Consider the following 21,433-nt stretch of genomic DNA (forward strand, 5'->3'; position numbering starts at 1 on the left):
AATGCTGAATAGGGAGGTTATAGTAAAGTGTTAAAAGCAATCATGACCTTGTCTTTCTATTTGGTAATAATGCAGTTATAAATGTCACTAATCCATTAATAAATACCAACAGGATTTGTCACTTTCTATTAAGATATCATGTCTGCAGTTATCAATGTTAATAAGTTGTTAATAAATGGATTTTGGTCCAGATCATCTGTAGTCTTTTTCTAGAAATAAGTGGTCAAACAGTCTAACCAATCAAAGGGTTTTTTTTACAACCTGGCCACCCAAAAGTTGTTCTTATTAATGGCTTATAACTGATCTATAAAGAATTAGTAAATTATTTATTAACCACTACATAAGCCAGCAGTTACAACTTACAAACCCTTTATAACGGGTGCTTTATTGGAAAGTGATACTAATTAATTATCTTGTATGTCAACACTTGATTTTGCCCCACACACTGTCATTCTCTGCATGTTTGTAGTTTTACTATATAAGAGAATTGTCTCAATACAATACTGTGAGGACTCTTTTATATTATAAATAACAGACTAGGTGGAGGTCCTACATTTTATGTATCACTGCACCTATCAGAGTTAACCACTTACATAGCACAAGGTTACCTGCAGTTTAATATGTTACACACTGATTTATAATGGTAGTTCACCTATTGACAAGGAGATTTGTTTGAGGTGTCCTATTATACAGTTTTAATGGACACCTGCCAACCAATCAGAATGTTTTTTCCTTGTTAATGTTATAAAAAAAAGTACTGCTTTCTAATAAGTCATCCTTTATAAAGGGGTATATAAGATGTAACTAATTTCTTTATCGGTAGTTAACACATCTCTCACTAATGCTCTATGATCAGTTGCAAGCCATTAATAAAAACAACTTTCAGGGTTGCCAGGTTGTAGAAAATCCTTCTCCGGCATGACACTTGCTTTGTCTTTTTAGCTAGCTCTTTGATTCATTGGGAAATCCCCTCCAATGGACTATTTGACTACTCACCTTGTGGGACATCTGGACCAAAATCTGTTACTACCAACATTAACTTATTAACAAGAAGTTATTCTGAGGGGACTTTCTGATGACTTAAAGAGCTAGCTAAAAAGACAAAGCAAGTATCATGCTAGAGGAGAATGTTTTTTACAACCTTATTAAAGGCTTATAACAGATTCATAAAGCATTAGTAAACAATTTATTAACATTATAAAAGCTATTAATTATAGCTTATAAACTTTCTAATTTAAGAAACTCAAGTATTTATAAGTGCTCAACATGCATTTGTCATTTGTGCAGTACTGTCAGAGCTGACCAAACCAGTGAGTCACGTAGAGCACTATTTTTTAAGTTTGAAAGGCTCAACGTGACAACTATGAACCATGAAGTGTTATGGCTCAATATAATCAACATCTAAATCAACAGCTTCTCACAGAGTGTGACTACAGAAAATATTCATGAATTTGGTTTTAAATGACTGAAAACACCTGATTACTTCTTTGAACCACAGGATGAAATGCTGTATACAATGCAGCCTATTGAAAAATTCCAGTTGCAAAAGCAATAATCAAACTAGCACGGATATCCAGATGGGTTACAATAATTAATAACATATAGAGCATCTGTACATGTTCGTAGAGTAGTCTGAGGGATGAGAAGTCACACAGCACCAGTCTGAAGATTAGATAAGATGTTCAGTCTTGTTTGCAGGTGTACTTTACATGTTGTTTCTGTTCTACAGTGCCATTAGGCCAATGAGAATTTGATTCATTGTAGTAATTTGTTTATCACAGGCTTCGTTACAGTCTCTATCCAAGTGAATGGTATTAGCTTGACAGTATATTGATTGTTGCAAAGAGAAACTGATAGCAGGTTATTGATGGAAAACAGCCAAGATGTGTCACTCAGCATGCCATCCATTATTCACTCAATCATTAGGCAAATGAAAAGGTTTTAAAATGAAAATACTCTGCTGGGATTTAACCAGGCCAGCGTAAGCAAGAAATAATATAATTTTTTTCTGTATCTTTGTAAATAAAAATGTAGCCTCCTTCCTTCGATCACATCAAGTTGTAATGGAAGAGGCAGTTAGCAGTTGATCTGGTTCATTCCTTATCAATATGCATTAGGCGTGGGTTACTACAGTTTAGAGTACTTCATAGAGGGTCCAAATTATACTTAGGAGTGTACTCAGAAACAGCTCTGATCATGTGGTAAAACATAATCACTGTGGGAGAAAATGTTTTAGGAAATCAGCAGCTTATGTATGTTTTTTGGCAACTTGAGGGCAGCAGAAACAACACAACATTGAGATATCATGACATTAAGTTGATATGGCGAACTTGTTAGCAAAGAGTTTATTTACACATCCAGCGGTTAACGGAGAAACATTATCATTCATTTGGAGTCGTGTTTCTGTCAACCTGACAAATGTAAGTGAATATTCTCTCTCTTTTAGCTCTGTTTTTCTCCTGAGGGAAATATCTGGCTCTTTAGTTGCTAAATGTTCTACTATGTTCATCAGCTAGTCTCTAACTGTGTCTGCCTGCTGTTTAGTGCTGAGTTTACTGTTGTGGCCAAAAACAACTCTATGAGAGTGGTGAGAGTAAACCAAAACAGTAAAGTTACGGGCCGGACAGTTAAACAATGAGCTTAAACTCGCTATAAAGCGCTGTAAAACTAAGGGGAGCTGCAGATTCAGAAGAAATAGATGCAGTATGCAATAGATACAGTCTGGGTAGTATATGCAAATGAACAACTTCCCTCCATGTTGCCTGCACCCACAGCTCCCCGTTCATTTGCCGGCAAAAGTTCAAACGCGTCAGGCTTGCCGGCTCTAGGGCTGTTGTTCGAACTACAGATTGTACTTCCACATTTTAGGTATGCCCGCCTCCACGGACAGTCAGATCAAGAGAGGGACGGCTCCTCACCACTCCAAAATCAAAACATCCTGTCCAAAATCAACTGGCTAGAACAACCACTGGAAGACCATGGCAGAAGGCAATATTCCTGTAGATATGGAAGAAAACGATTTTAATAGTGTAATGCTGGAATCAGATATTCGTGGCTACTTATGAGCCAGAATACAGTGTCGAGGAATTACGGCGTATGGAGAAGGAAAAAGCTGCCACAGCTGAGATTCAAGCATCACCAGCCTTTGAGGACAGCAGCGCAGAACTGCCCCGTGCCAGGGCCGCTGTGGTAAACGTGCACCAATGGAAACAGAAGTGGAGACGCTGTGCGTTACACCAAAGCTTTGGGCCACATATGGACAGGGGAGTGCTTGAGACATACTTCAGGATCCCGAAAAGAAACTGGAAAAAACAACCAAAGCCAGCGGAGCAAAACGGACGTCTGAGCATGTAGATGCAGCGGCTCATTCAGACGATTGTTTTAAAATTATTATAAAACATACAATTCTCTTCTTCTTGTCTGCTCCCATCACCTGTGGAGTACCTCAAGGTTCCATTTTAGGGCTCGTATTATTCGCTTTATACATGCTCCCTTTAGGCTCTATCTTCCATTAATACAGTACCTCTCCTACCATTGCTAGGCAGACGACACTCAGCTATACCTTCCTTTAGAACCTGGTGAAAATAACAACACAGTTAGATCCCTCCTTAACTGACTTCAAAAAACTATCTTCAGTTAAATGATAGTAAGACCGAGGTGGTCTTATTTGGTCCATCCAAATCCATTGGGGATATATTATCACCTAGGGCCCCTGGCGCCAAACCTTCATGCCCACGGCAGAAATCTTGGTGTCATCTTTGATCCAGCTATAAAATTTGACAAGCAAATTAACATTGTTGTGAAAGGTTGCTTTTTCCTGCTAAGAAATATCACCAAACTTAAGCAGTTCCTCACTTTTAATGAAGATTGTCACAATAGCCTTAATTTCCTCTCGGCTAGATTTTTGCAATCCTCTGTATTTGGGAATTAGCCAGTCACAACAAGATCTCTTGAGTAACCAGGTCATGATTTCTGGAAAGAGACATTGTTGTTGAGTTTTTCAAATTTATTGTTTTGGTGCTTTGAGCACCACAAGCCGAGTGCCATATAGTTCCATTATATAAAAAAAAAATGCTGACATCTCTATGGCCGATATCTCCAAAACTCGGCTTCATGAAATTACTTCAGCACAAAAGGACCACAACTATGTATAACAAATCTTAAAATATTTATCAAACCAGTGTAGTAAACTCTTTTGGGTCATGCATACTGTACTTGAAAAAAAGAAATTACAGTAAGTTCTCAAAGTGTGTAACACATTAAGGCACATATCGCTTAGGAATCCACCTTTCGGGACATTTTAAATAAAAGCTCTCAACTCACCTAAAATGGCCACCACCTCGTCGTCCTGAATTACTTCCAGTGATCCTGACACTACAAAACAGAGGCTGTCCACACTTTCACCAGCATGGTAGATCAGGTCACCAGGGGCACAGTGGATGGTTTGAAACTCCATGGCCAGCGCTCTGAGACATCCATCGCTGGCTAGCCGGAAAGCAGGGTGCTCTTTAAAAACCTTCCGGTTGAGATGAACACAAATATCTGCTCTCATGTCCTTTGGACAAATCTGCAACACCTGTAAAGATACAATCAGTGGAAGACTGAATGATTTGTTTTTCATCAAATAATACAGAATTTTACTTTAGAGCTGGTGGACAGTCTTCAGCTGATCAGACTCCACAATCTTTTTGTGTTTTGAGATGTTCACTGTCACATTAGGCTATCATAAAGTCATAAATTGTTGCCGTGACTTGACCAACTGACATGGCAGACTACACGTTGCATGATGACAACCATAGCTTGCCGTCTTTTCACAATGTGTGACTTCACTGTTCCACTTGACCTACTTGGTTATTTTAGTAGGTATAAGGTAAATCTCCCTGCCGAGAGGTGGATATACATTGTATACCTGCATACACGCACCACTACACCTCTCCAGTGCTGCCACTCAGCCTTGCTGCCAAGTTGTACCAGTAGCCCAATGTTAAGTCTATGGACCAAGCGGGAATGAGCAGGCAGGTTAAGAAGGAGAGACACTAATATGCATGTGTAGTGGGCCGCACAACGCGAAAGCCAACCCAAAAGCTACTTTTTTGGGTTATGTGCTGGCAATTTTCATTAAAATGACTGGGCGCGATGTTGTGAGGCATGCACACTGGATAAAACCAGGAAGTGTTGCACCTGACAATGATTTTTGTTCCTGACACCCCGCATTTGTCGGGTTGGGCTGCTATCTGGCTGATATATAAAGATTTCACTTTATCACAGAGAGCATAGATATTCATACATATGTAAGGACAGGTTTGTGAGAGGGAGGCACAAAATATTTTTTTTTTCTTTCACAATCTTCACTGAACCTTTTTACTTTCATAAAGAGAAGAAAAGTAATTAAAAGAAGCTGTAGCTTAAGGTCTTTCTGATATTTGTCTGTGGACACATTTTTCCAGAACATACCAGGAACTGAGATTTTTAACAGTTGAGTACTTTTTATTGCTTTTTATTATTGTATATTATCAATGGCTGTTAAAGGTGAAATCCAGCCTAAATATTCACTAGGTACTTGTTATATTGTGTATGATTTTGAAAGCTCATAAAACAAATGTACTCTAAAGTCTCCAATTAATTTCTGCAGTATCAGCCTCCAAGTTTTTCAGAAGTTAATATTATATAATTAACTGACACTAAAAAGCCTTGGTGTTTTTATACTACAGATAACAGATTTGGAGCTTCTTTCTTTTTCAGTAGCTTTGGGAAATACTTCACTAGGAGTGAATATGTCCAGTATGAATTGTGTTTTATGGTGGAGTTTCACAGAGGTCACATGGAAGCTGCTACCAGCTCAGAGTCCAGCCGCTTCTCTGCTGAGTGTCACTGAGTGGCAGCATGTTGTTCAAGTACACCTAATCAACAGGATGCCAGGCCGTCACAGGGCTCTGCCTTTAAAACAAATCTCTTTGAAGATGAATGTCAAGCAGAGAGGGATTATGTGCCATTTTTAGACCCTTTAGTGTGGCCTGAAGCCAGACAAATAAATAATACATAGATGCAGTGCAAGCTTAACATATAAAGAGGACACAATAAGTAGATAAGTACAGATAACCATTAGGGCTCACATGTTTTCCTAGTGACAAAACCCCTGCCTTATTAGAAGTTTGTTGTTTCTAATTTGAGGTGAAATAATAAAACTTTTTCCATAATTGAATTTTGGACAGGTGGATTTAAATGGGATGCAGTGATATGAATGCTTTCTGGCTTCAAATTAATCAGAGTGGCACCAGTTCAATCTATCTGCTTCCAGCTTTAAATGCTTAATTTCCACACACTCAAATCATTTTAGCATCATCTGAATTCAGTAGGATGGCTGGTGGTAACTGATGATTACTATGCCATAAACGCCATACCACTACTTTTGATGATAGGTTGCTAAATTTTGACACAGAATAACCTGATAGTTTTTACAAAACAAATTAACAATGAAAAACGACTTTTATATGTAGTGATGTTCAGGGAGCATGAACGGCATAGGTTTGGTTTCACAAGTAGGGGAACACAATGAAATCTAGAGTTTTTTTGGTTCTTCAACCAACAACAACAAAAAAACTATGTGCTGTGTGCTATTATATACAATATATAATTCTATTTATATATTATACTATACATTTTTAACGCTTTGTTAATTGTGAGATTTTTAAAAGGAATAGTTCGACATTTTGGGAAATATGCATTTATGATTTCTTGTTAGATGACAAGATTAATACCACTCTCATGTCTGTCTGTTAAACATGAAGTTACAGTCAGCAGCCGGTTAGCTTAACTCAGCATAAAGGCTGGAAATAAGGGGATACAGCTAGCCTGGCTCTGTCCAAAGGTGACAAAAATTCACCCACCAGCACCTCTAAAGCTCCCTAATTAACATATTATATCTGGTTTGTTTAATCTGTACAAAAACAAAAGAGTTAAAACGACACATTGCGGTTTTAAAAGGGGTTATGTTTTTGTAGGCGACTTAGATGAGTGTATTCATATTTTTGTCATTTCAGAGCTTTTCTCATCTGGAATGTGGTAGCTTAAGAAAAAACAAAAAAACACATTAACAAGGAAACTACCAGTAATCACACGCTATAGGAAAGCCATTAAAGATGACAGTGTGACGTACCTTTTCAGTGTCTATACCCCGTGACATGGACCAGGTGGAGGCAATGTAGTCCATAACTCTTTCACTCAAGCCCTTGGGTACCTGGTAGAGCTTGAGGAAGTCCCGGACACTGTTAATCATCTCATGGTAACGATTCGTATTGGCGTACATCTGCTGGAAGATTGTTGTCACATTACCAAAGATGGTGGCATAGAGAAGGGCTGGGAAAATACAGAGAAAATGAAAAGAGAGAAGTTTAATTTTGGTAAAGTTAACAGAATATCTGAAGCATCATCAAATATCATGTGTTGGAATTGAAGACGAACACTGATGGGGGGAATTTATTGTACCGTTTGCTGTTGAAGCCGATACAACATATAGAGATCAACCAAGTTTTTAGGTGCTTGTATGGACTTGACTTCATGAGGAAAGGTAAATGGTGTGCTAAAAAAAAAAATCAATAAAATAAATCTTTGAAAACACAAACAATTGTCCATTTAGAGATCTGATAGGCCCTGGTCTGCTCATGACATTTATTATAGGGATACAGTGTTTGGCTCAACACCACTCCCATGGTAGGTGCTTTGTGTTTACTTTTTGTATTTGTTTCTGAGATCAGGGATTACGAGGACATAAAAATCTCCCACACTGGACACAGAAAGTTCCCATCTGACACTGGTGGCCTTTATACATACTACATCACATGACGTATCTAACCAAATGTGCCTTAAGACTTATATTAGTATAATAATATTGTTTTATGTGTTGAGTGCTTTAATCAATCATGTGAGAAATTAACAATTACTACTCATCATTGCCTCCAAATATAATCAACAAAACTCTCGCCAAAAAGCAAAAACTATAATTACAGCTTCGTATTGAGTAATAAGGATGGATATTTTTTCTTCACTTGTCTTGTGATAGAAGAATTAAAGAAAAGGAAAAGAGAGTATAGCAGTGCATCTCTGAGGTGGTTGGATGGTTGAACTGGTGCAACAGCTGGCGTGTGTGCGTGGATCAAAGCCATCAGATGTCTGCTCTGTGTGTAGTGTTCTCTTAGCAATGGAGCCCTAATTAGCCCTGCTAGAAGGGACAGAGAGGAAACATGCCAGCCACACATTTCAATTATCCTCAGATGATGACAGTAACCTGTGCATGCGTTTGTGTGTGTTTGTTTATTCCACAGCGCACAATCAAAGTGTTGAAAAACTGCACAGGGAATAATACTAATTAAAAAGTGTTCAAAACTCCTCAAGGGCAAGGATAACCACGACTTTCATCCTTTCATCGCTCATTTGTGCAGCCATGTTATCACGCTTTGCAGTATGATATTCTTTATCGCCTAAACACAAAGAATATGCTCTTGTTTGTAACATATTCTCAGTGCTGCACATTTGCATGCATCAAAACCTGCAAGTTAACAGATCAAGAAAGGTTTTAAAAAGTTCTGAGCCTATTAAATCTAAGATGATTTGACAATCGTCTCCTTTTGAAGTTGCCAAAGTTTTGGGATGACTGCTACCTCGAGTTTGAACGCAGATGGCAACACTCACTTCTCTGATAAGCAGAAAAATGCTGTAACAAAGGAAACTCAATCGGTCCCTGTGGAATGGAGCTTCATCTAGTCCCCAACATCACTCTTTACTTGCTGACGTACACAACTTCGTTGCAGCGTTGCTCGGCATCCAACAGCTGGCTTGTTTGAAGGTAGTTAAAAGACAGTTGTCAGAAACTCAAGCCCCAGGCCAACAGTTGCTATAGAAACAGGACATATGTATAGTGCCCCCCCCCAAATCCCTCGTCACACTGTGATCTTCTACTGCCAGCACCGATCCAGCACTGGTGGTAAAAATAGAACAGTATCAGGGCATCCATATTTAATAGAGAACAGCCATGGACTACAGTAGATTGCATCTACAACAATCCTCCTGAGGCTGTCTGGTTTTTAGATATTTACGCTGTAAGATGATTTGTATCTCACAATGAAAAATTTAGACAAGTCTGCAGATGAGTTTTAGTTCCCCCGAGAGTGTATTCATAAACTTGAACAGCCAAAAAGGTAGAGAGAGGGAGGGACAATCATCCTCTCGCCTCAGGGTTGAGATTGTGGCTTAAAAAAGTACAACGGAGGTGAGGAGTGATGGCAGAGGAATCGGAGGGAGCACTGTGCTAAATTGATCCAGCAGTGTCCGTTATTGCTTCGAGGTGTTGCTCTCCGTGTGCAGTCACACATAATGGCACCGCGCTGTACACTGTATTATGAGCCACACAAGCAGAAGATATCTTATAAATGTTTAATACTGAGAAGGGCATGCTGTGAAAATCTGCCTCCTCCTTATCAGATTAGATGTTTTGTTAGTTAGGTTTCTTAAATAAATTATAATCCAGTTCATTGTTATTTATGTCTACAGCAAAACTGGATAATTCTGTGGGTTGCACAATAGGTGACATAAATAGATGTTGTTCATTCTGTTATGCGTATGATTTTGACCGCATGTCTTTTTTACCCATCATTTTCAGATATTAATGTATTTGATGGCTGTTTTTGATTCATGACTCATGTTTCAGTATACCAAAACATACACATTTACAGGCTTAAAAATTTAACTATCATTAAAAATGCTCCACTAAACTCCAGCCTCTGAGGAGTAGCCTTTTTATTCACTGTTGCAACTGTGTTTTATTTGTTTGAGGCATTTCAGAAATACTGGAAACTTGTGTGAGTGATGCACCACACTCCAGAAAATCTCAATAATTCAGCACAATATTACACAGCAGACTGAGGTAATTAGTCTAATGTAGGCGAGAATAACAGAGCTCCGGCTGTACTGTATTAAAATGGACTGACTGGAGTTGACAGCAGTGTTGACTGAAAAAGAAACAGGTGAAAGCTATATACAAGGTTTGAAAACAATATGTAATAACTCAGAGCTTTCTTAATTTTACATTGTATGAATGTCTCATACATTGATATAGTGTATCAATGTATTTTGTTCTATACCACTTCAGTTTTACTAACTATGGTACTCTATAGTAACTCAGTATTTCCACAATAAGCCGTTTAGTAATATTGGTCACAACAGTGATGCAGTAGCCTGTTTCAAACCTGCCCACAGTTCTGATTTTCTCAGTGATTCAAATAACTGGTGTTGTGCTCATTGACAACTGAGCAAGTCAGAGCTTCATAGGGAATGTTGAAAATGGGAATGCCATTCTCCTTTGCCAGACCCAGAAAAATACCTGCATCCATGAAAAATAGCAACAGGAAAATTGCCTCAAAAACTGTGACACACGTGGATGAGATCAACTCGGATGGACAACTCAATCACACCAGAAGTGGCACATGCATCTTCACGAAATATCTGGTTCTAGAAGCTTGGTGATGTACGGACCACTTGCAGGAATAGTTAGTAAACTACAGTAGCTGCCGTGCTAACCAATAGAATGCTAGCCAGCCTGGAACATGCTAGTACTACTCACAATACCTCTCCGAGCTTCCTTCTGTTTTCTCTGTACTGTGCCGTTTATTCCCGCCTGGCATTTTATTCTCAGGATTAGACATCATTTCATTCAATAAAGAGTTATTGAAGGGGGATTCTGTTTTTAGTGCATTTTTTTGTCTTTTTCAAGTTCACAAAATGAATGTCACCAGTTTTTAAAATTGAAAGAAATTATGCAACAATTACTATGCAACAAGCATTATCAACACCTTTTTTCAAATCAAAATGCAGCCACATTTACATTCCTCGTTAAATACTCAAAAAAGTCACATGTAAAAAGTCACACCTGTATTATTGGATGTTAGCTTCATATGAACATATGAAATTTCCAGTCTCCTATGTGAAAATGATATTTTCATACCGTATATAATTTCAGATGAAAATCTGAATAAATGTCCACAAAATTTCCAGTCGTCAAGTAAAATTTCCACACCTGAAGTGAAGATAACTAAAACATGTAAACTAAAACTGTGCCCAAAAAGTACATGTGCTTTGAGCCTAAATAGGGAGAGTTTTCATCTGTGACTTTTTGTTAAAGGAATACACTGTCCAATAGGCAGTGAGAGCACAGACACATCAATAAAGTATTTCTGATTCTGATTCTGATGGTTGAGAACACAGGCATGTGATAGTGTAGAAATAAAAACTGCAGTCAGTAGTTCTGGTACTGAACTATATTAAACCTGAGCAGCATATTCTAGGTTACAGGAGAGTTAGAAATATTGCTTATCTAATCATCTGTAAAGTTCTATTTTCTGAACTTTGATGGCTCTATTCATAATTAATTCATTTACCTACCTCAGTGGATTGTGGCTTTAAACAGCATAGTTAAACTTCTCATGTATCATGTATCTGCTACATTGGATGGAAGATAAAATGCCTCCACTCACATCCAATCATCATCATGGCCACGGCAAAGATTTTCTCTACGTCTGTCGTCGGGGCGATGTTACCAAAGCCGATGCTCGTCAGGCTGGTCATGGTGAAGTACAAGGAAGTGATGTAGACAGAGTTCTTGTTCGGCCCGCCCTCCCACTTCCCTGAACCGCTGGCGTTGAAGCGGTACGGTGTGCCCACCGTCTCAGCCAGGATGTAGAGCCAGCTGTCCATGCGCACAAAGTTGGTTTCTGTATCGATAACCTCGTAATCACCTATGCTGTACCTGCGGTGTGGAGAGGCAGAAATGGTCAGGAAATAAACAGTTCTGTATTAGCCATTGCATTTCACAATAGGGTGAATTTATCAAACAGTTGGAGTGAGAAGCTGAAAATGTGTGGTACGCTTTGTAAGTTTAAATCAAGACTGAGCGTCTACAGCCATGCTAGCAGCTCTGTGAGGCTGTACTCAGGCACAGTGGTGCTTAGAGCTAAATGTTTACATCAGCATGCTAACATGCTCACAATGTAGCCTACAGCTGAGGCTGATAAGAACGTCATTAGTTTTCCAGGTATTTAGTCATAAACCAAAGTACTGGACAAAATTCAATTCTGACCTGATGATGGCGCTAGATGAAAAGTCAGGGTATTCAAAGTTATTACAATTCATCTTGAGGGCGATAAGAATGAATCCAATAGTTTTGAGACATTTTAGTCAAAACCACAAATGTCAACCTCATCATGGCGCTAGAAGAAAAGTCAGAGGACCACCAAAGTCAGTAGGATTCATCCTCTGGGAACCATGAATGTCTGTACAAAATCTGGTGCCAATCCATAGTAACCGTTGAGATATTTCACTGGATAAGTCTGTTTGTTTTTTTCTTTTATCCTAAATTGTTTGTGTAATTATTTACAGACCGAAAAAATAATTAAATTTCAATTTCATCTACACCCAACAGAGTTGACGATTTACATATGAAACCTTCTTGGAGAAAAGCTTGGAGATGAAAAAAACCCCTTCAGAACATAAATTCGGTGAATCTGATGATGCAGCAAACATGATCTTCTTGTTTTCCTTCCTCCTTTCTGTTTTTGGTTTTATGGTAATGTGGTGAACATTCAAAAGGAAATACTCTTATCTGTTGTGGCGCATCGGTCCAACCTTTTTTGCTTGTGACCCCTCATCACAGGATGGATGTCTCTCAGCTGTAAGCAGTTTTTCCCTCATCAGGCTGTTTCATTTGAATCATTTTTAGAGGCCTGAGGAGGTAAAACTCAACAGTATTTCACAAGAAAAAAGCAAAAATTTGAGAGAATCCCCAAAATAAACAGAATTTTGTGTAAGGATTTAGATTTTCTCATTTACTACCCTGGTGATCATGGTTGATAATGATTTAACTTTTGTCAACTCAGCGCTGCGGCTCGGTGTGTGACCATGGCAACCACAGAAACCACACTGAGAGAAACGATACAGGAGCTATTTTTAATGGTATCTGAGTCTGGTTTTGAAGCAACACCAGCTTCATTCATTCAAGTTTCATGATACTGTCTGGGCCAATAAACAATGTTTATGATATTAATTAGAGCCTCTTGTGGGGTCCCGACTCCCAGTTTGTGAACCATGAACATATTTGAAATGTTGCATATTAACATTGTTTGAAATCTAGTACACGGACATAATGTTCTGGTTGATGTTTTCTTTTGATTATCAATATATTTCTAGAACATGTAATCCTGTGAGGGATGGGTCAAGTGTTTGTCATGACATGAAAAAAACACTCACCTGGGTGTGTAAATGAAAATGTGTAAGTGGTTATTTTGTATAGTAGGTAATACATCATAATATAAACATAAAAGGACATCAGCAAAGTACAAACTGGTGTTCATCAACTATAAAACATATTTCCCCTTTTATGTATGCAGGACATTAAGTTGTCATGATGGCATCTGCGTCAATCTGTGTGCGTGTGTGTGTGTTAGACATTCTCATAAACATAATAAATCAAGCACAACACATGATGGAAACTTAATGCTTCCACCACACTTGCCCCCTGTAGAGTAGATGATCTGATGAGACTTTGGAGGCCTGCGCTCCATAAACTTGCAGATTTATGAGGAAAAATGTATTCTCTTGAAACCACTATAACTCTTTCTGGCTTTAAGGTACGAAAAACATACAGTTTTAATGTGTGAAAACAAGCATGTTGACAAAAAACAACTGCTAATTAATTAATTAATTAGCTTAATCAATGGCCTCATTATATTAATTGGCTCTGCTATTACTGTATCACAGTACTGGCAGAACGTAGCACTCTATCAGTACAGTACAGTAACTCAAACCTAAAATGTCATGTTTGTCTGTTTCTATTCCCTTTTTGACAATTGTATGAATAAAAATTTGAAATCCCGAATACATATTCTGTATATAATATATTGCACTGTAATGGGAGGAGAACAGCGGTTGGAATAGGCGGAGACTGTTTGATGAACGCTACCAAGTGAGAAGTAATAACAAACTAATACAAAATCAATGTCATGAACGTACCATATGCAGGCCAGCCAGTGAGCAGCCAGTCCAAAAACACACACCAGCAGGACCAGTACAGCAGCCCCATACTCAATGTAGTGATCCAGTTTACGGGCAACCCGACCCAGACGAAGAAGTCGGACCACCTTCAGTGAGCTGAACAGACCGCTGATCCCCTAAAACAGGAAAGAAAGAGCAGAGAGACAGAAAGAGAGGCTGACATCAGAAACAATATTTATAGAAGACAAAAAGAATAATTCATATATTTTTTTAAAGTTAAAATGCTTGAAGTTTTGCTGTCTTTGCTGTCGTTTGTGAGTTAAAGTGAATGCTACCCAACACAATGAAAGTATATTAATACCACCAAGATACTCTAATACACAGTGACATTTAACTTTAAGTCCCCCTATTTAGCATTTATAAGTACTATATTAACATATAATACAAGGTTTGTAACACACTATAATGTAGTTGTACGCAGCTAAAAGGACATTTTAAGCGTTTATTATTGTACAGTATTTGTCAACAATTATAACTTATCTTATGAAGACATATTTTATATAATTATAGCTGTATTACTATGTTGTCATTCATTATCTGTTTATACACCAGACTCCACTTATTGGTGCCCACAGGAAGAGTTATAGTTGTTGACAAATACATTACTAAACACTTATATCTGCTTACAACAACTTTATAGTGTGAAATAAACCAACTATTAAATGTTTATTCACTGCAAGTGTTGCCATATGTTTAGGGAGTGGTCTTAGAGTTTGGTTTTAGTTCAGTTAAAAATGTAGTTATTCATGTTTTTATTATTCTATTTTCCTATCTACCTCTTTGTGTGTCCTTATGTTGTTTTTGTTTTATGATTCATGAGTGATCCAATTTCCCATTGGGATTAAAAGTGTTTGCTGGATAAAATTAACTTTGATGGCTCTTCATGTAAAGAAATATTGTGCAAGACCTAATATACAGTACACAAAATCTGATATGTAGTGTTTTTTTGCTGTTCACTTATTTTTAATGAATCTGAACTTTAAAACTTCAGATTCAGCAAACCTCAGTATAAATCAATTACAATCAACGTTAATAATCTCCCTCAAAAAACTTTCACTCTAAATGATCTTCTTTATCATATAAAAGTAGCAATGAAACCCACTGTGAACATAAAGTATGATGAAGTGATGTACTCCTGTTTGTTTTATCTATGCCACATTATATCAGAACGCTATGAAGAACAGCTGTGAAAGAAAAACAGTCACTTTAAAGCATTTTAAAGAATCAACATGAAAGTGTATGAACCTATTGTAGAGGTTAAAATGCTACAGTAAATGTGATATGACAATAACAGCAAACACAGAGTATACAAACAAGATGAGGAAAAACACAAGATTGAGTGTTAACATATGCTGAGTTGATTTTAAAAACATTCCTGTGCAACATGATGAAACTTCTAGCTGTTACATGCATCAGCTAAATGTCTACTCAGCTTAACTGTATATTGAAACACCCACTCAGTGATTCAAACAGACAATCCCATCAGTTTGCTGGTGGTATTCTGTGTGTGTGTGTTTGTGTGTGTGCTGGGAGGAGTATTGATTTTGCTAATGTGCTGTGGTCTGCAATCTGAGTACAACTGCAGCGCTCGCTGTCACTTGATCTGATCTAGCTGCCTGCCAGACACCTCAGCTTCTCTGAAATCACTTTACAGACCTGAGACCTGAGCTCCAACACAATTAAATTATCAGTGCAATTGTGCTTTTGAATTCTGCTGCAAACTCTACAAATACAAGTTGGGAGAAAAGTTAATCACTGAATAGACAAAAGATTTTATTGAGTTAACATGCTAGCTGTTTCTTCGGTTAACAGTCTTTATGCTAAATTAAACTTAATGGGCATGAATCGAAAATCGGGGGAGTTGCAATCATGTAATTGGTGTGTGTCTTACAGGCCACCGAACGCCCCTGCTTATTCACTTTCTTGTCGAGAGTGAGATGAGAAGATTGATGCCATTCTCATATCTGTGCTTTCAGAATGAAGCTAGAGCCAGGAGGCGATTAGCTTAGCATGACTGAAAGCAGGGGGAAACAAGCCTATCCAAAGTTCAAAAATACACCTTCCAGCATCTCTAAAGCTCATCAGTGTATCTCATTTGTTTAATTCTGACACAAACAGAAATTAAAAAAACATCAATTTGTGATTTTACGGGGAATTACATGCTATCTGTTTCCCCCTGCTATAAGTCTTTATACTAAGTTAGGCTAAAAGGGCTGTAATCGAACCGGGGACACTGCATTCAATGTATATGTTATGCATCTTGACCCTCACCAGACACTGGCGCTTATTCGCTTTCTTCCTAAGAGTGAGATGAGAAGATTGATACCACTCTCATACCTGTGCATTAAGTATGGAGCCTGAGCCAGCAGGCGATTAGCTCAGGTTAGCATAAGGACTAGAATTAGGGGTGGGGGGGTGGGGGGACTAGCTCTGTCCAAAGTTCAGAAATACACCCACCAACACCTCTAAAGCTCACAAATTAAAACAATGTTATTGTTCATTTAATCCATACACAAACAGAAATTAAAATTTCAATTTGTTGTTTTACAGGGAGTTGCATGCTAGCTGTTTCCCCCTGCTAACAGTCTTTTTGTTAAATTAGGCTAACTGGGCCGGAATCAAACTGGGGTTGTTATTCACCTTTCTGCTGAGACTGAGATATGAGAGAGTTTATTTAAAGGTAGGTAAGATCAACACCATGTCATCTCTGTGAGTCTAGTATGGAGCTAGAGTTAGCGTAGCCTAGTATGAAGACTGGAGGCGGGGGAAACAGCTAGCCTAGCTCTCACCAGAGGTCAGAAATACACCAACCAACACCTCTAAAGCTCAGTAATTAACACATTATTTTATTTGTTTGCAAATTAAACAAATGTAAAAACAACAATTTGTGGTTTTACAGGGAGTAGCACGTGCTAGCTTCACCCTGCTTACAGTCTTTACTGCTAAATTAAGCTAATTGACTCCTGGCTCGCATGGACACGAGAGTGGTTTCGATCTTTTCATCTCACTCTCGGAAAGAAAGGAAATAAGGTATTTCCTAAAATGTCAAAGTATTTCTTTAAGCAATAGAGTCATCACTGTGTAAAAAAAGCAATTTAATTACCAGTTTTTATATCAAAAGTAAACAATTTTTTAGTACAATTGAATTTTTTATGCAGAACCCGGCAGTAAACTCCCACAAACATATTTCATTTTTAGTTTAAGGCCGTCTTTTGTAAGAATTTATTCTCCTACGCATGCATCTACCAGGTGTGTATTAGACAATATTTAGTTTAGTTACAAAAGGCTCTCTCGACAAGGTCCTTTTACTACTTAAATTCTTTCTGAGAACTTTACAGACCACATGCATGTTGGCTTTAAGAGATGAAAAGTCCTTAAAGTTCTCAGAAAAATGGAAATTTGAATATCTACAACGCCATGACAACTAAGCAAACTCCATCTGCTGAGGAAGATCTTGTGATCCGATTGGAAGCTCAACCAGCTACTAAATGCATTGTTTTGTCAACTACTGTTTCTAAGGTAAAAAAAATAAAATACTTTTCATTTTGGAAAGGAGATATCGATGTTAAAAATTACTTTGAACCATCTTAAAAACTTTCTTGAAAAATAAATTCTATCTTATCAGAGAAGCAAAGGTTGAATAGCAGTTAGTCTATTAGATATTATTAGCAACCTTTTACTATTTTAGGTTTATGAAAGAACCAAAAAATCCCACTCATTGTCAATCACTTTCGGGCATCAGACTTTTATCGGGTGAAATTAGTTTAGTCATGATAAATGATGAATTTTGCTCAATAAAATAAGTAAGTGATCAACAGTTTTCAGGATTTTTTGGTTCTTTGATCTTTGATCTGACGCACCTGTCTATAAGACTTTCTGAAGAGCAAGAACTTGGTGGTAATTTCAGGTTTCATAAGCTGACGTGTTCCACAATGTCCATTATTAAAAACATCATAATGAAAAGTCATAGATTTCAGCTTCTGACACCAAATTTGGCCTAGTTAGCTGAATAAGAAACTCAAGAAATGATGCTGTCAAAGGTGGCTAAAAGAAAAAGGTGGTTCTTATAATGCACAGCACACTATATGTTCATAACTCCCTCTATTAAAGCATATTTTCAATGCCAGGATGACTTTAATTTAAAAATTTTAAACAGCATCACGTTGCTGCAGTCAATTTGTCACAAATTACAAGTTATTGCTAACGTGAAGACTGAATCAGCTCTCATGCAGCTTTAATGACGCTGTTATTCATTTTCAAATTGTAGAACACAATCCGTTCGTTGTTATCGCTTGGCAATGAACAGCTTTAGCAGGAAAAAACAAAACAAGCAGCAGAAATTTTAACTTGCTTTCTGCGACATTTATTTCATGCATTGATGCTTCTGCTGTCATACTCTCATCGAGCACTACAGCTCAAACGTTGATGCGAGAATAAATGTCACAGGAAATGTGGAGAGTGTGCAACTGTTGTTGTCAAAGCTTGATGGAGAGTTTATGTAACGTGTTTGGCAGGTGTGCATGTGTGTCTACAAGTGAAATAAAACACAAAACTGTTCATTATCATATTCTAATCAAACTGAAGCCTACTTGAGTGACAGCTCGGTGGTTCCAATTCTTCCCATCACGTCCCATGCATGAATACAGGCAGAAGAGGAAGGGGGGGGCCATGCAAACAGAACGGAGGGATGAAAAAGAAGAAAAACAAAAACGAAGCACATGTAAGAGAGAAGACACTTGATCAGTAGTAAGCGATGAATAAACACATGAGAAAATCGATATTCAATAAAGGTTTTAAAATAAAAAGAAACAGAGAACAACCTTATCTGTGTCTGTAAAGCATGTGTAGTATGACCAAAGCTGAGCATGCACTGCTGAAACACAGCAACAGCAACATGAAGTGGTTTGTTTGTTGTTGTTTTGGGTTATCAGTCATTAGAAACTGAAATGACACAATGACTATGAGGTTCAGTCAGTCTCGAGGTGACGTACGGCACTTTAAGATTGCCAAGAATAACTTTGACAGCCGCTCCTCGTTAATGATCTTCCCTTCCCTATTTGGAAACCTGTTGGGAAAAACAGCCATCAAAGTTATTCATGTCAGTCGTTAAGGTCTGTGGCAGCAGCAAGATGTTTCAGTGCCGGTTTAATAACATTGTTATTGCAATTGTTTACTCGCTCTCATTTACCCTTGCCATGGATTGCCTCAAAGCAATTTGGAGTGAATTGGAGTGCAGAGGCACACTGGAAGATTATCCTGGAAGTAGATGGTCGAAGCTTTGTTGCAGGTTTACAGCCAGTGTGTCTATATCCTTTTCATAGGCAAAATGTACACATGAACAAAAGTATGAAGCTGTACTGTAAAGTGTAGGGCTGCAACTGACAATTATTTTCACTATTGTTGCTTCTTCAATTAATTGTTTACATTAAATCTATAAAATGTCTTTCACAATTTCCCAGAGTCCAAGGTGACGCCGGCAAATTGCTTGTTTTGTCTGACTAAGTCTAAAATACCAAAACATTGTATAGTATTTTGGCTTGATAAATAACCTAGAGAAATCAACAATTTTGATAACTGATTAATCACTTGTTAATCAACTAATCACCTAAATGACTCTCGTCATGACTTGTGGTAATAATAGTATGCCTGACAGCATGATGTCTAAATAATCTCTTTTCATAGGGTTGACAATAAAAAAACACATAAGACATGTTATCTATCCTGCCAACAAGTATTGTTTGTGTAGCCAAATCCTGATGTAGCTTAATATTCTGTGCCACACCATTTTTATTCTGAAACAATGCAATGGCTGCGTTTTCAGTTTTTAGCAGGTAGCTCTTTGTCAGGCAGACAAAGGCCTGGTTTGCTGTCACTGTGTCTACACTGTGGCCGTGACAAATCATTCACTTACTCACCATTTACTACTTATTCACTATATAGGGAACTCTATCTAGAAGATCACATACTGTAGTGTGTGCCAGATGGCAAAATTAAAAAACTATTTTGGACACTATTCATCAAAAATTATGAGGCCATTCTTTTCAAATGTCAGTTCTCTCCATTTAACAATTTTTCTGTCCGCGCAATGCATGATGGTAGTTAGCTCTCAAGTTAGTGAATATTAAATTGTACACAACATTTTATGTTGCATTGTGGGATATGTCTAGGGCTGCAACAAACAATTTAATTATCGATTAATCTTCCCATTACTTTGCTGGTTAAAGGTAATCTGTGCTGCGCTATGGAGACAATACATATTCCTGCCAATGGTTTCACATCATTCCACTGAGCTATAGGTGGCGGTAACACGCCAAGATATGCAGCAAAGGCAGGAAAGAAGAAGATTGCTAGCAAGTACACATGGATGTAAACAATACAGGTTTCAAACTTAGGAAATGCATTTATCACGTTTGTTAGACCTCAAGGATACACAAAATGCATTGTGGTGAGTGTAACAGTGAATGTGAACAAAATCAACAAATCATTATGCACAAAAATGCACACCACGATTTCCTTGAGCTCAAATTGACATCTTTAAATAGTTTGTTTTGTTCAACCAACAGTCCAAAACACAAAAATATTCAGTTTACTATCAAACAAGACTCTCATACTCTCATTTTTGCTTAAATAATTACTTTGACAATGAATCGATTATCTAAATTGTTGCCAATTAATGGACTAATTTCACATTTCAGACACTGCCATCATAATGTCATCATAATGATGAATGAACTTGTCTCCAAAAAGCATGGTTCTTTCATGTGTTAGTAGTTTTTGTACGACAACAAACACAAGCTATAAAAACAATACTTGTTATTAAAAATAATTCACTTTTGTTTTTTTCTTGATAATACTAAAAAGATCAAATAACACCAGTTTTATCTGTAAAATCACAAAAGGTTGTTGTTTTTCACTTCTGCTGACCTCTGACTGATTCTGCTCCGGCTACTTGAACTTGTCAGCGTTTAGGATGCTGAAGCGTTGAAAGACTAGAAAGGGTGAAAATGCTGGACCTGCAAATACAACTCAGTGCTCGCGGCCTACAAGCCTCTTTTTTAAAGCATTACCACAGCATTTCATATTACCTTGTACTGTATGTGCTGCCCGACAGCCCCCAAGAGCCAACAAACACTGTGCCGCTCGCTGTGTGATGCACCGTGCCGTTAAATGCTATCACAGCATTTTACACAGCCACGTTGTCACAGTAACATACACACATCATGAGACGTGACACATTTAAGCACACACAATGATGCATTATTATAATGAAAACCGGAAAGCGCAGGACCCTGAGGCTCCACTTAATCAGTGTGTGTGTGTGTGTGTGTTAGAAGAA

At 37.8% G+C, this 21,433-nt stretch overlaps 1 protein-coding gene across 6 annotated transcripts in view; it reads right to left on the bottom strand.

Moving 5' to 3' along the window:
• Positions 1–21,433, bottom strand: part of kcnh1a (potassium voltage-gated channel, subfamily H (eag-related), member 1a) — a 51,669-nt gene that overhangs the window by 12,377 nt on the left and 17,859 nt on the right. For 4 of the 6 annotated variants that reach the window (XM_044214573.1, XM_044214570.1, XM_044214569.1 and 1 more), the window contains 5 exons: positions 18,687–18,713; positions 14,056–14,213; positions 11,526–11,797; positions 7,157–7,356; positions 4,324–4,576 (listed from right to left, as the gene is read on the bottom strand). In XM_044214573.1, coding sequence (XP_044070508.1) covers positions 4,324–4,576; positions 7,157–7,356; positions 11,526–11,797; positions 14,056–14,213; positions 18,687–18,713 — 910 coding nt within the window. The remainder of the gene's footprint in view (positions 1–4,323; positions 4,577–7,156; positions 7,357–11,525; positions 11,798–14,055; positions 14,214–18,686; positions 18,714–21,433) is intronic. The other 2 variants (XM_044214574.1, XM_044214572.1) reach the window with 1 other exon arrangement.

The sequence above is a fragment of the Siniperca chuatsi genome, linkage group LG11 (assembly GCF_020085105.1).
Source record: "Siniperca chuatsi isolate FFG_IHB_CAS linkage group LG11, ASM2008510v1, whole genome shotgun sequence".
Lineage (NCBI taxonomy): Eukaryota > Metazoa > Chordata > Actinopteri > Centrarchiformes > Sinipercidae > Siniperca > Siniperca chuatsi.